Genomic DNA, 14,660 nt, shown 5'->3' on the forward strand with positions numbered 1-14,660 from the left:
GGTAGGTAAAAATGGTATCAAATTAGGAAGAAGTATTTGTTGACAACCAGTTTCTCCACCATTATGAGTCATTCTAGATTAATGTTAACAACCAGTTGGGCACCAAAAGAAAAGTCGTATGTCAGCAGGAGAGTAAATATAAACTGCACAAATACCCTAAACTGGTTCTTAAATACAGAAATCTATATGACAAAGAATCATAAGACGCTGAGTTCACAAAGAATAATAGTTAAAAACCCAATAATGTTTTGGGTTTTAGCCCCCCCACATCAACCCCATCCTATTGAATTCATGTTGATAATATGCTTCAAAAAAAGCATCCTCCTTTCCAACTTTCTGTCATTTTTACAAAAAGGTCTTGTTTGGGAGAAATAGTGGGAAAGGATCAGAAGGTTAAATACCAATGTTCTCCTAACAAATCTGGAAAGTTCTGTCAAAAGGAAACAAAACTAAAACTTATTATCACCTTCCCTTATATGAAAATTTTTACCAACATCTTCATATTACTTCATTTTCTAACTTCAAACCCACTCCTATGCTAGGTAACCTCTACTGGTTGCTCAGATGCAAAACCATTATTGGATTTGAGAAAATCCATCAGCAAGTTTGTTTGATGTTTTGTACTCCTAGCAATTAAATCCAAGGCTTTATGCATGCTGTACCCCTGAAGTATATCCCTACCCCTGTTTAGTTTTTGTTTTGAGATGAGATGGGGGTCTCACTATGTTGTCCAGGCCAGACTAGAACTTCCAACCCTTTTGCCTCAGCCTCCTAGTAGCTGAGATTACAGGTAAGCACAATTATGTCCATCAACAAATCTTTTTAGATTTAACTCTAAAGTGTAAGAGATATCCAATTATTCTTTGCCATCTATATTACTCCTTGCCTAGTACAAGTAGCATATATTCCTCCCACTGTTGTTATCCTATAATCCACCCTCCACAGAGAAACTAAGTGAAATTTTAAGAACATAAGTCACAGCATTCATTCTCTTGCTTAAACAATATAATACTGAGAATAAAATATAAAATCCTTATCATGGTATACTTGGTAATCTGACCCATGGCTATTCCCCAGCCATGCCCTTAATGATTTTATTTCAACCATCCTTTTCCTTACCCAGCAAGCTAGTTCATCTCAGGGACCTTACATTTTCTATTCTCACATGAACCATTATGACCCCAGATCTTCCCACTCCTAGCTCTGCCATTAGCCAAGTTACCACCTCCTAACAGTCCTCAGATCCTTAATCAGATCTTTCCTCCACTTCACTCATCCAAGGCACTCCTTGTCACCCTCCCTGGTTTATTTATAGCATTCAACATATTTGAAATATTATTTACTATTTAACTAATTTAATATTTGTTTTGTTCATAGAATATAAATTTCATGAGATCAGGAATTTACAATTGTTCACTGTTAGGTTCTCCACTGCCACAAATACTCTACTTGCAAATTCTAAGCCTTAAAAAAATGTTATGTCAAATGAATGATGATATCAAAAGAAGTATCATGACATGTACTTCAAATAATACATAAACATATATTAATAAAAACTATATCTCAAAAAATTGTGTTAAAAAATACACTGTTAGAAAACTTTGAGTGACTACTAAGTATCAGGTACCATGCTGAAGAAATACTAAATAGAAAAAGTGAACAAAACCCAACCTAAAATTAGACTTACCAGCTGTGTTTTGGTTAGCTAATGCATAAGGCCACTAAAATATATAGGAGCCTCTCTTCTAAGACAAGCTTTTCACCACTCAATCAACTCACAAAATTAAAGCAGGCAGAAGGAACAGAAGGTGAGTGGGCTGCACAGTTTTTGCCCAAAGAAAGAGTCCAGAACATCTACTGCTGCCAGACTAGTCTGGAATTGAACTCAGACTAGAACCTTCAATGGTACCCTAATGGTAATAAAAATAAGAATCACAAATTATTAAGGGCTTATTATATCTCAGGCACTGTGGTGCTAAACTCTTTACATCTATGATCTTAATTGTCCTCACTATAACCTACCAAGGAGAGACAATTACTACATCCATGTTACAGAAGAAGAAATCAAGATTCAGAGAAGCAGGCTGAATTACCCAATATGACACAGCCAGAAGGAAAAAGAGCCAGAACTCAAACTTGCAGACCAACTGGGGCCAACTGGGGCAATGACCTCAATGCCTATTCTCCCATTTTTCTTAGTAACAGAACCTCAGCTTTTACTGGACATATGATGGCCTACAGAAATGACTAATTGTTAGTCTTACTTGTAACTACATAAGACCACAGGATTGAGTTCTGGCCAATGAAATCTAAGCAACATGTGCAATTTATAAAGCATTCAATTAAAATAGAGGGGTGTACCCTTCAAGTTGTGGCTATCACTCAGTCCGTTACAAGGACTGCACACTAAGAATGTCAAAGTAGAACTGGAAAAGGCCTAGATTCCACATAACTTCATGTTTCCTCCAACCTAGACGACCTACATCCAGATTTCTTCCACGTAAGAAATATCTATCTTGTTTCAGTTGCTATTATTATGGATTTTTTCAAGTTATTTCTTTACTTTAGATTTTGCTGAACTTAATCCCAATATAAACACGGCACATGAAATCACTATACAATACTGTCTTTCAGCTTTTCATGAATGCTCTGGGACAAGATGAATTGTATTTCATATCACACACCCACTAAATATTTCATGTCTACTAACCAATAGACATTGTGCTAGGTATGGAGAACACAAAGATGAGTAACAGAGTTCTAGCCTTAGAAGAATTCATAACTGATAATGATAGGCACGATAGGTAATACTTTATGCTACAATAAATGTGTATAGGGTGTTAATAATGGAAACACAAAGAGAAGCTACCTAATAGCCTGTATTTACCTACCCATCTTAAAGGCCCATCTCAAACACTACTTCTTCTGAAAAATTATTCCTGGTTCTAATGCCTCCAGCTGAAATTACTTCCTTTTTGCTCTAAATTCCATACAGCAACTGTTTTTGTACCTCTCCTCTAGTACTTAAACACACACAAAAAGCATATGAAAAGACTATTCTTGCTATTAGGCCAAAGCTTCCTAAACTAGGAAACTCTCATTATTTTTCATATGCCCACACAGCTTACCATATTAAAAGTTCAAAAATTACTCAGATAAAAAAAATTAATTTAAAAAACAAGACTCAAAATTGCAGTTTGGACATTGTTGTAGCTTGTATCTAAATGTCCCCCAAAAACCTCATGCAGACAGAGGTGGGGCTTTTTCAGATGTGGCTGAAATGTAGAGTGTGTGGCTGATTTGTGGTGCAATGCTAGGACTAAGTGTCCTAGGATTAATGGTATTTGATTACTAAATCAGTCCACTGATTACTTTGGCACCACTCTAATTCTGGTAGCCTGGATATAACTTAAGGGATAGAAAAAGACTTGTCTTCTCTCTTGCTTGCTTTGCTACTTTCTGCCCACCAATAACTGTTTCTCCTCTGTGATACCTCTCTGCCATGCCACCCTATCATGCAGCCAGCTTATGATGGACTGAAACCTCTATAAACTGTGAGCTATATAAACCTTTCCCCCTTTAACTTTGGATGTCAGGGTATTTTGTCTCAGCAATGAGAACAGTAACTAAGACAAGCATATTGCAATGAATATTTACTATCATTATTAAAGTTTAAGGAAGATTACTACTTAATCAAAAACTAGCTACATGTATCAGAATTTTGATATACAATTAATGTTCAATAAGAGATCTCTCCTTTCATGACCCCCTAGTTCAACAAGAAAATGAAAAGCATCTGAAGTGATTTAATATATAACTAGTGTTCAACAACAATAATCTAGCACATTATAGCATATGTAAAAGTCACTGCCCACATACTTATTTGTCATGAATCCATTAAGTAAGCCCTTAGTACATTTAGGAGATCAGCTTTTTAAATTATTCTTTCTGCTCATTCTGTTTTCCTGATGTGAGAACTCACCACCATAAATTTTCCTCTTAGGACTTTCATCTCATCCTGCAAATTCTGGAATGTTATATCCTCATTTTCATTAAATTATAGATATTGTTTAATTTCTTCTTCAATTTCACCTGTGACCCATTGGTTGTTCAGGTGGGTGTTATTTAACTCCCATGTGTTTATGGGGTTTCTGCGGTTTCTTTTGCCATTAATTATCAATCTCACTGCACTATGGTTAAATAATATGCATGGGTAACTTCGATTCCATTTACTTAAGCATGTTCTAAAGGCTAGTATATGGTCTGTTCTATAAAATGTTCCATGTGCAACTGAGAAAAATGTGTATTCTGATGTTAGGTGGAACACTGTAAACATCTACTAAGTACATTTGTTCACAGGTTTGATTCAGTTCTGATATTTCTTTGCTGATTTTTTTCCCTAGATGATCTCTCTGTCACAATTGGTTATTAAGGTCCCCCAATACCTTTGTGTTATGGCTTATTTGACTTTTCATGTCTATTTATACTTGTCTTATGTAGTTGGGTACTCCCATATTTATTGACTGTCATATCATACATATTTATTTAATATGCATACATATTTATTGACTGTTATATCATCCTCTTGCAATTTTCCCCTAACGACCTTCTTTGTCTCTTTTGATCATTCTTGAAGTTCATACTGTCTCCAAACAGAATGGCTACCCCTGCGTTTTCTCTAGGTTCCTGCTGCATGGAAGACTGCTGTCCATTCTTTGACTTTCAGTCTATGCATTTCTTTTCAAGTTAAAAGTATTTCTTGGCTACAGTATATTGTTGGATCTTGTTTCTTGATCCATTCTGCCAGTCTGTTTCTTTTGATTGCTGAGTTAATACGACTTACATTGATGGTTATAACTGACATGTATTAGCTTATCTTTGTCATGCTATTTTCCCATTGTTGGTTCCCTGCTTTCTCCCTCTAATTGCTTGCCCAGCCTGGTTGGTTCTCTCTACTGTTGTTCTTAGAATTGTAGTCACTTTTATCTCTGTCTACATTAACTTTTAGTACTCTTTGTAGGGTTGGTTTGGTAGTCATCAATTTTTTCTGTTATGCAAGTACTCCAGGGAAGTATTTCTCCATTAATTTTGAAAGATAGTTTTGCAGGCCGCATCAATCCAGGTTGGAAGCTGTTTTCTTTCAGGACATGAACTACTTCACTCCAAACTCTTCTTGATCTGATGGTTTGTGTTGAGAAGTCTGCCATGATTATTATGGGCTTGCCTTTACATGTGATGTTTCTCTTCTCTAACAGCTTTTAATATTCTGTTCTTGTGCTGAGTTTCTGGGATCTTGATTATTATATGTCTCAGGGTAGATTTACTTTTCTTATGGCTAATTGGCATTCTACGTGCCTCATTTATCTGTACGTCAACTTCTGCTCCCATGCTAGGGAAATTTTCTGCTATTACTTCTGCAAATAGTCTTTTTATGCCATTTTTGCTGACTCCTGATTTTTTCAATGACACATATTAGTCTTACTGTTTTTCTTTGCATTGCCTTGCAGCTGTTGAATTGTTATTTCCTGATCCGTTATTTTTAAGAGGGTCCTTTCATGACCCCTAGCCCAGATCCTGTCTTCAAGATCTGAAAGTTTTTGCCAGTTTTCAATGAAATTTTTAATTTCCTGCATAGCTCTTTGAATCTGTTTCATTCATTCTATTTCTTTCCTATATTGTTCATTCAAGTTTTCCATTATTTTCCTATGCTCCTCTATTTTTTAATCTATGTCTACTCTACACTTGCTGAGCAATTCCTTCATTATGGTTGTCATTTTTCTCACCTAAGAGATTATTTCTGATCTGCTTTTCTCTACAGCCTCATGGATTTGGTTTTTGTTTTGTTTTGTTTTGTTTTACTTCAGTTGCTATCATTTCAGAAATTTCTGGTGCAAGTCTTCCACTTCCCTCTATCTAAATGCCTCCTGGACTTGTTCTGTGTAGGCTGGAGGTCTGAGATTGCATTTTGCTTCTGTGTCTTGTCACTTTCTATTTCAAAAAATTTTTATTTTGCTTTCCGTTTTGATCCTTGTAAATTTTTGTAGTAGGTAGCTATATCACTCATATCAAGACCTCTCTAGGAAAAATCTCTTCTTCAAGGATGTTTTCTACATCTTCTGTAGGAAGTTCTTGGTTTGTGTCTGTCCCAAGATCCTACCTTCCCAATTAATTGAGATGGTGGTATCTGTTTGCCTTAGTCCCCAGTTCTTTGGTGTTGTACTGTGGTAAGGTTATTATTCTAGAGCTTCCCAGTATTGTTACAGATGGGAGAACAACTGATTACAACAGATGTGGCATCCTAGCTAACATAGTATAATTAGCAATAACAACAGCATCAAGTACAGTTTAGAAACTGACAAACTACAGTAACTATTAATTCTGTACCTTAAGCCATAGAAGCAAAATCGACAGTTATGTAACAGAACTGACCAAAAATTAAGTCTTTCCCCTTGGTAGAGTGATTTTACCATCTACTACAAGAAATTGTGGTAGAGAAATTTAAGAAGGGTAGTAGATAAAGCACGCATAACTGAGAAGGAAGTAGAAGCAAAGCTGGAGGACAAAGGATGATCACACAAGCTTCAGAAAACTAGAAAAGAGGGCAGAAGAGAAAGAATGAAGGAGTGCTGCCTGGCAAGTGTAAGGTCCTGAGTTCAATTCCTCACACACACATACACACAAAAAAAAAAGAATGAAAAGAATGAAAGAGTAAGCAAGGGATTTTCTGTACTTGGTCTCTGGGTTTTGGGGATGGGATTAGTTTTCTGTGGCTGGAGATTTCTGTGGCCCCAGCCAGTTAGAAAAAAGAGAGAGGAAAAAGAAAGATAAAAATGAAAAAAAAAAGGGGGGGTTCAGCCCCACCTGCCTGTTTCTATTCTGTGTGTCTCTCTCCCCAGACACAATGCTGGTTTACCTAACTTACCATCTGTTGGCTCATATTGTTAGTATTGCTTCAGACTTTTCCATCTCACTAGTTACACCTGTCCATTATGTGCACAGTCAGGGTCCTACTGTATGCCTGACACTCCCCTGGTCACCTGGTCCCACTGATGTAGAGGGGAAGAGCCAGTCACCTGAATTCTTCCCAGACAGGTTGACAGGTGCCCCTGATACAAGGGGATGGAGCTAGTCACTCTTTAATTATTCTTGCTTTCTTACATCTAAAAAGGACATCAATTTTGGTTTTATTTCTTTTAATGCCATGTTGGCTTAATATCTGTTACAGTAATACACATGCATGCACACATGCACACACGTGTGCACACAGACACACACAGACACATGCGCATGATTAACCTTTCCAGGGCCAGGCTTGTATGTTTCTCAACTTATTCTCATTTCTACCCTATCAGGACTAAAGTTTTCATTTCACAGATTCTTGGTCTATACACTGTCTCCTTTTTTGAAAGAAACATGAGCATCTGTGCTCCTTTCTGCAATCCAGCAAGCTCAGTCCTGGTTCTGGGTATTAAAATAACAAGAATAACTACATAAAATTGAGCTGTCATCACAGACTGAATTCTATCCTCAAGTAGAAGACATACTTAGCACTAACACAGAGGGGCCTCTAGCTTCTGACTTGGATCAGATAAAAGGGAAAAAAAGACTGGGTATACCAATGAATAAGCAGGCATGGAAATATCTATGTAATGAGTTATAGTCAAGAAAAGCTGGTGCCAAAAGCACATACTCCTTTACCTCCAGAGGAACTAAAGAACAATAAACCTAAAGTAACAGCAGCCTTATTCTCAAAATCAACTTCCAGATGAAAGGGGAAGAAAACTTGAGTATACCAATGAGTAAGCAGGCAGGGAAACATCTCTGTCATGGGTTATGGTCAAGGAAAGCTGATGCCAAAAGCACACAGTCTTTTACCTCCAGAGGAGCTAAAAAATAATAAAGACTAATGTATCAGCAATTTTATTCTCAAAATCAATTGCCAACTGCATAAAATGTCTATCAACCCATTCTATTTTCACTGAAAGGTTAAAGAAGAGAAAAAGATCACTGGGCTTTTGGGAGAGCCTGCATCTATTCTCTCAAGGTAGACTGTTCACTTCCCCAGCTAAGCTCTGTCACTTTCTCACTGAATGACCATGGGCAAGCTACTTGACCTCTCTATGGCTCATTTTCCTTTCTGCTATAATAAATATAATGAACTGCTAGGGTTATCATGATGATTAAGTTAATATGTATGAAATACTTAGAAAAATGCCAATACACAATACATATTAATACTATCATTTTTCATGAGTCAGGCTATGGTCAAAAGTTGGCTACAGCAGGAAAGACAAGGAGACATTTTGGATCTATGTCTGGTCCCTGGCCCCTTTTTCTCCCTAACCACAACTCACTCTAACCCTTCTAGTCTCTTTAATGAAGCTCCATTGCTGCCAATATTGCATCCCCTGAAAGCTCTTAACAATGTAAAATAAATCCCCATAAGTTAAGATTCCTTTCATAGAGTATTTTCACCTGTGCTTAAGAGCACATTAAAAATAACTTCAAAATGTCCTTCTTTCATCTCCAGAGACAATTCTTTCTTTTACAAGAGTTATATCAACCAAAAGATTTCCTCTGCTGTTAATGAAATCAGTGCACTCTGGGTAAGCAGCACTAAACGGTTACAAAATAGCAATGTTTCCTTGCACCTTTGCAAGATCTCATAATGCAGATCTCTATCCAAATGCCATATGCTCAGAAATGTCATCCATAACTATCTTACCAAAAAGTAACCTCAACCTGCCACACTATTCACTCTGGGATTACCTATGTATTAATCAGCTTTCTTCTTGCTGGTCAGAATATCCAATACCCATAATCTAAAGGAAAAGAGGTTTAGTTTGGCTCACATTTTCAGTTCATGGTCAGATGGCTCTAGGGCAAAAATATCATGAAGTGCATGACAGAGCAAAGTTTAGTTCTTGGCAGCCAGGAAGTACAGCAGAAGAGTGCCAGAGAAAAAGGGGCCAGGGACCAGACATAGATCCAAAGCCATATACCTCCATGAACCACCCAGATTGGGTTCTACCAATACCTGGGGTAGATTCCAAAGCCAGTAACATTGAAATTATCCCTAACCACAACTCACTTTTTCCAACTTGCTACCCAACTATATCTCCTTAAACCATTCTTAATCTACAAAGAAACACAATAGCAAGTTCATAATTCCACCTAATATAAAACTATCCCCAGTACACTGGAAACACAACAATTCCTTCCCCAAGTCTCAACCATTCCAACATTCTTCAAAAGTCCAAATCTAGGTCTGAGACACGAGGCAAACAAGCTACGAACTGCTGCAAAAACCAAAAACAAGTTACATAATTCCAAGGTCCAATGGCACAAGGTAAACATTCCCATTCCAAAAGGGAGAAATAGGGGGACAGAAAGAATAGGACACAAGAAAGACTAAAATCCTGGTAGAGTGAACATTAAGTCCTGTTGCTGCATGTCTGGCAGCTAAGTAACATGGTGCTGACATGTGAGTTGCATCAGGCCTTGGTGACCCCACACCTAAGGCTTTGCTGGTTGCTTCTCTCTTAGGCTGACTCTACTGCAACTGTCTGTTCTAGATGTTCCACATTCCTGGAATCTACAGCCTCCTGGCTGCCTGGTCTCCCAGCCCTTCCTCTGAAATCTTGATGGAAGCCTTCTTGATCCCACAATTCTTGCATTCTGCATGCCAGTAAAACCAATATCACATGGACAATGCCAAGGTCTGCTAGCAGCAGAAGCAATAGCTAGGCTCCCTTGTACCATGGCTGCCCTGGCTTCTGATAGCCTGGATGGCTAAGCACAGTGAAAATAATGCCAGGGAACAAATATCCTAGGAAGTCCTTCTCAAGGAGGGATCTTTGGGCAGTGGTGGCAAACCTATGGCACACATGCTGCAGTGGGCTGTTTGTTATCATTGAAAGATCTAAAAGGTTTGCCATTACTGTCCTTGAGACTCTCTTCTCAAATTAAAGGGTGATACTTTTGCACACTTGAGTCTGTGATGGTAGCATCCTGAAGATTCCTGAGGTACCCTCAAAACACTGTTCTTTTTCTTGTATAGAGTATTTGGTTTCTTTTTAACAGTGTTAATCTTTTTAGCAGCCATACCAACTTTGGCCCCAACTTTCCATATGGCTCCTTCTAACTAAGAGGTAAGTTTTAAAAATTTTTCTACTCTAAAATTTTCCTCTAATCCCTACTATAAATCTGACTAAAAACAACCAGCAGTGATTATGCCACAGCCTAAATGTTGGGTTGTCTTGAAATTTCCTCCACCAGATTAATCAGTCCACTATTAAAGTGACCTCAATCTGCTGCAAAATCTCAGGAAATAGGCAAAATGTAGTCAAATTTTGTACCAGAATTTTATATACATGGCCTCTTGTCTAAATGTCAATAGACTCCTTGTTCCCAAGTAAAATATCCTGGTTTTTAGTGAAAGCTGGAATAGTGTCCTGTTCACTTCCGAGTTTTACTACTGGTCAAGAAAATATACTTTGAAGGCTAGACTGAAACGCAAACCCAAGGGCAGAAAGCCTCACATAATCCGTCCACAGAACCATTTAGTGGTGGCCTTAACCCCTAGAGGTTATACCACCAAGCCATCCTTTTTACCTTAATCTTAGCTTTTGTCTTATCCTAAACATGTGTTTAACTACTTTGTAGCCAATGCTTCAAACTTTTAGAAAGTCTACTATATCTTTTTAGGAAAGAGTAAGAAGCATAATTAGGTACCTTATAGCACAACTTCAACCTCTATCTTCCTACCAGAGCTGCTTCTATGAACTAGCTAAAGGGCCAGAACCACTGACCACTACAGGATATAGTATGGCAATACCTCCACCTTTAGGCTTTCTGGAGTCACAGCTATGAGCATATCTAATATCCTTCCAACCACTAATACCTGCTGCCAATACCTGCTCAATGATCCCACCCTCCATGCAACTATTTCCATTATCACTCAACCAGCTCCCTAAATATTCATCTTAAAGGTATACACAAGAGCAAGGGGTAAGGCTTCTAAACCTTTCAATCTATCCACAGCAAGACCACATTAAGCACTTCTCAGATGCTGCATACCTGCTGAATTTTGCCAACTACTTCTCCCTTTGCTGTTTTATAAGACTCCACCTCTTCTTCAGGTGATCTCACAGTAAACTAGACAAGTACTTTTCAACCCACAGGACACAACCACAGCATGCCATAAAATCAATCTAGTAGGAGAGTATAGAATTCTTCTTTGGGGATTTATTTTTTTGTTTGTTTTGTTTTTTCCGGTACCAGGAATTGAACTCATGGCCTCATGCTTGCCAGGCAGGTGCTGTGCCACTGAGCTAAATCCCCAGCCTAGAATTCTTTTTTAACACAACAGAAGCAGAACATATCATATGCAGTCAAGAAAAATGTTCCATTTGAGTTATCTAAATAGGTTGGGGAATATAAACAAGATCATGATTAAAAGATGTTTCCCTAAAACTGGAAACAAAAAGCTTTTGTAAATAAGAAGAGGAAGAGGGGTTGAAGGGAGTATAGGGGAATGGGAAAAGAAAGAATCAAGTTATACCATGTACAGGTACAAATTCCCTATAATGCATGTGATCATTATTTATACCTAAAATGTACCAATAAACTTAACAAAAATATAAATGTTTCCTTATTGTAGGTTGCAGTTGATATAATTCTAAAAACTATTAGTCAAGAGTACTCACTACATCTAATTGTACTTTACTGTTCAACCACAAAAAAATAATTCATTAAATGTAGGTCTGAAAGCATATTCTTCCAACATTATAATTTCATATGAATAAGCCCACAAATCAAAAAAAGATCCTTTGTCAGACCCAATAACCTATTTTCACAGTCAGAAATTATAGAGTAAGAGAAATCAGTATATTTGAGATGAGAAGTCATGAGACAAGAGGTCATAAATGCACCACAAAATTCTCTACAGACCAAATCCCACAGAGCTGAACAGCAATATAACAAAGTCCAAAAGAAAAAGAACAGTGTTTCTGTGACTATGTGTTGAGAACTGTCCCGCAAAGCTATTACCTCATTCCACTTAGCCTAGCTTGTTGCTTCTATCCCGGATCCCCTCTTGTAGTATGGTAATGCTAGTTCCCTCCTCACTCTAGCTTACTATTAAGTTTGCTTTTCTCTAAATATCAGCAAACTTTGAAATCAATTTGGCTTTCTACCAGGAATACTATTGATTTACAGCCTGATTTACTGATATGAACAAATACTACACTTGATCTTAGCCAAAAAGCCAAGAAGTGATCACACAGCCTGATCTGGCATTGAGGAATCAAAACATACCTTGCACAAATTCTTCCCAACTATAAACTTATGTTTAGCCTTTTCATATTAATAACCAACAAGAACACTTCTGAAGCCTAACAATGTGTCAAGCATTGTTGAAGTCGTTTATCATCCACTGTTTTCACTCTCACAAATACTCTAGTTTCCAATACCAGCAATTGTAAGGTCACCTAGGGAAACAAAAGTTGTCATAGGAAAACATTCAGTAATACACTGATCACTTAATGAACTGACATACAATTAGCAATAATCGCGCCTCGGATAAACCTCATTGGTTACGATACTGCCACTGTGCAAAGCTCAAACTCACATACATTTATCACAACGAACTGATGGCACACTTTCCTCAATCTGGTTAACACCATCAGTTTCTCTTGACTGAATGTAAGCATCCACAATACAAATAAAATTACTTGCAAATTCATTCAACAAATACTAAACACCTACTACTTGCCAAACACTGTTCGAGGGGACCAGAAAGATACATAAAAGCCCAGGTGGACAGAACGTTTATTCCCCCCCATGTGGCCTTCACCCTTTTACCCTCCTTTCCTACCAAGTTTCAGACATGAAGAACCTAAAAGCAGCAATTCAAGTCACACATCAAATTATGAAAATCATTTGATTAGGAAGTCTACTCTCCAGAAAAATCATCTACTCGGATTCATTTGACAAAATGACAGCTTCCCATTTTTTCAAGTAAGCAGAGGATTGCCATGCCAGGAGCCTCAAGTCAAGGCTTAAATAATAATGGTGAGGTTGTGGGAAACTGGCCTAAATGGCATCGAAACTCTCATTGAATGCTTTACCTGGGATCCAGAAACCAGAAATTGGCAACTTTTAAGAAATCATATGCTAGATTTTGTGTGTACATGTATTTTTCGCAGCTCTGAGTCCAGAATTCTCATGTCATTCTCAAAGGGGTTCAATCAAAATGGGTGAAAGAAGTTTGCTCCCAACAAGTGGAGCAGACCAGCCTCGGAGGTACCTGGTGAAAGGGAATGTGGTCACAGGTAGGTCAACTGAGTTGAAACCCAGGTGTCCTGGCCCCAAGACCTATGCTCTGAGTGTCCAATACTTACTCTTAGTTCTTCGAAGGCTTCATCTAGGGTAGATAGCTGGTGGCCCTGATGCGTCCCAATGACTGGACACAGCACACAGATGAGCTGCCTGTCTTCCTGGCAATAAGTGCTCAAATCGAGCCCATGGTCCGGACATTTCCTCTTGGCCACTCTCTCTGCTTCCATTTCTATTTCTGGGTCAAATTCACTCTCTGCCTCGGTTTCCCCTTCCGCCTCAGATTCTCCTTCTTGGTTGTCCTCCTCCGCCTCACTTTCGGGCTCATCTTCCATGTCTTCCTCGCTGTCTTCTTCACTCTCTTCCTCGCTTTCCTCCTCACTCTCCTCCTCCGTCTCGCTCTCTTCTTCGGACTCGCTGTCTTCCTCAGACTCGCTCTCCTCCCCTGCCTCGCTCTCTACCTCCCTCTCCGGCTCCGCTTTGGCCCCAGTGTCGTCCTTCCCCACCCCATCCCCGGGGGGCCGCACAGTCCAGGCCTGGGCGCCATGGACATACTCGGCCAGGTGGTGACTGTGGAACTTCTGCCTGTGCACCTCCGCATGGCTCTGGCAGTAGCAGAAGCCGCATTCCCGGCACACTTCCTCGGCCCTCGGGGCCTCGTCGGGCTCGCATTCGTCACACGTGCCGTCGTGAGGCAGCTCCTCGGAGGCCGCGCCCACTCCGGCGGCCATGTGGAGGCTGGGACTCCGCGGCCGAGGCCTCAGGGCCCGCGAGCTCCTGGCCGTCCCTCGCGCGGCCTCCTGGGGTCGACGTCTCGGGGAGCGCTTCCGAGGCGGGTGCCTCTGCTGGGCCGCGCCGCGTCTCGGAGTGGGGCCTGGGGTCACGGCGGACCCTGCCGGCCCGGAGCGCAGACCCCTTGCGCGCTCTGCGTGCTCGCGCCGCGCCCGCTTCCGCCCCCGCCGCTCACTTCCGGCGCGGACGCCCCCGCCCCGTCGACCCCCGCGCCACCACCGCTGACACCGCTACCTCCGCTTCAGCCGCTTGGCCTCCGCTGCCCGCCGGCCAGCTCCGGGCCCACGCCGCCCCGGTTCCACTTTCCCTTCGCGGTCAGGCGGCCCCTTTCACTTCCTGAGTCACTTAAAGTGGCAATGGCCCTTTTCTGCTTTTCCCGCGGGGCTCCGCTGAGCCGCTGGGGATCTCGGTGTCCCCGAAAGGAGGAGTCAACCCCACTTTGCAAGCCCGCCAGCCTCGGTTCCGGTCCGTGTAGTCTTCCGTGTGCCTCTCTCGTGCCAGTGTGTCACCGCGAGTCGCACCCCCGGGGG

At 40.2% G+C, this 14,660-nt stretch overlaps 1 protein-coding gene across 1 annotated transcript in view; it reads right to left on the bottom strand.

Moving 5' to 3' along the window:
* Trim44 (tripartite motif containing 44) overlaps positions 1-14,318 on the bottom strand; it is a 110,348-nt gene extending 96,030 nt beyond the window's left edge. Inside the window, exon 1 of the mRNA XM_005384121.2 lies at positions 13,404-14,318. Within this exon, the coding sequence (XP_005384178.1) occupies positions 13,404-14,069 (666 nt within the window). The 5' untranslated portion in view covers positions 14,070-14,318. The remainder of the gene's footprint in view (positions 1-13,403) is intronic.
* Positions 14,319-14,660: the final 342 nt, after the last annotated feature.

This window comes from Chinchilla lanigera, unplaced genomic scaffold, assembly GCF_000276665.1.
Source record: "Chinchilla lanigera isolate Chin_1 unplaced genomic scaffold, ChiLan1.0 scaffold00021, whole genome shotgun sequence".
NCBI classification, from domain to species: Eukaryota; Metazoa; Chordata; class Mammalia; order Rodentia; family Chinchillidae; genus Chinchilla; species Chinchilla lanigera.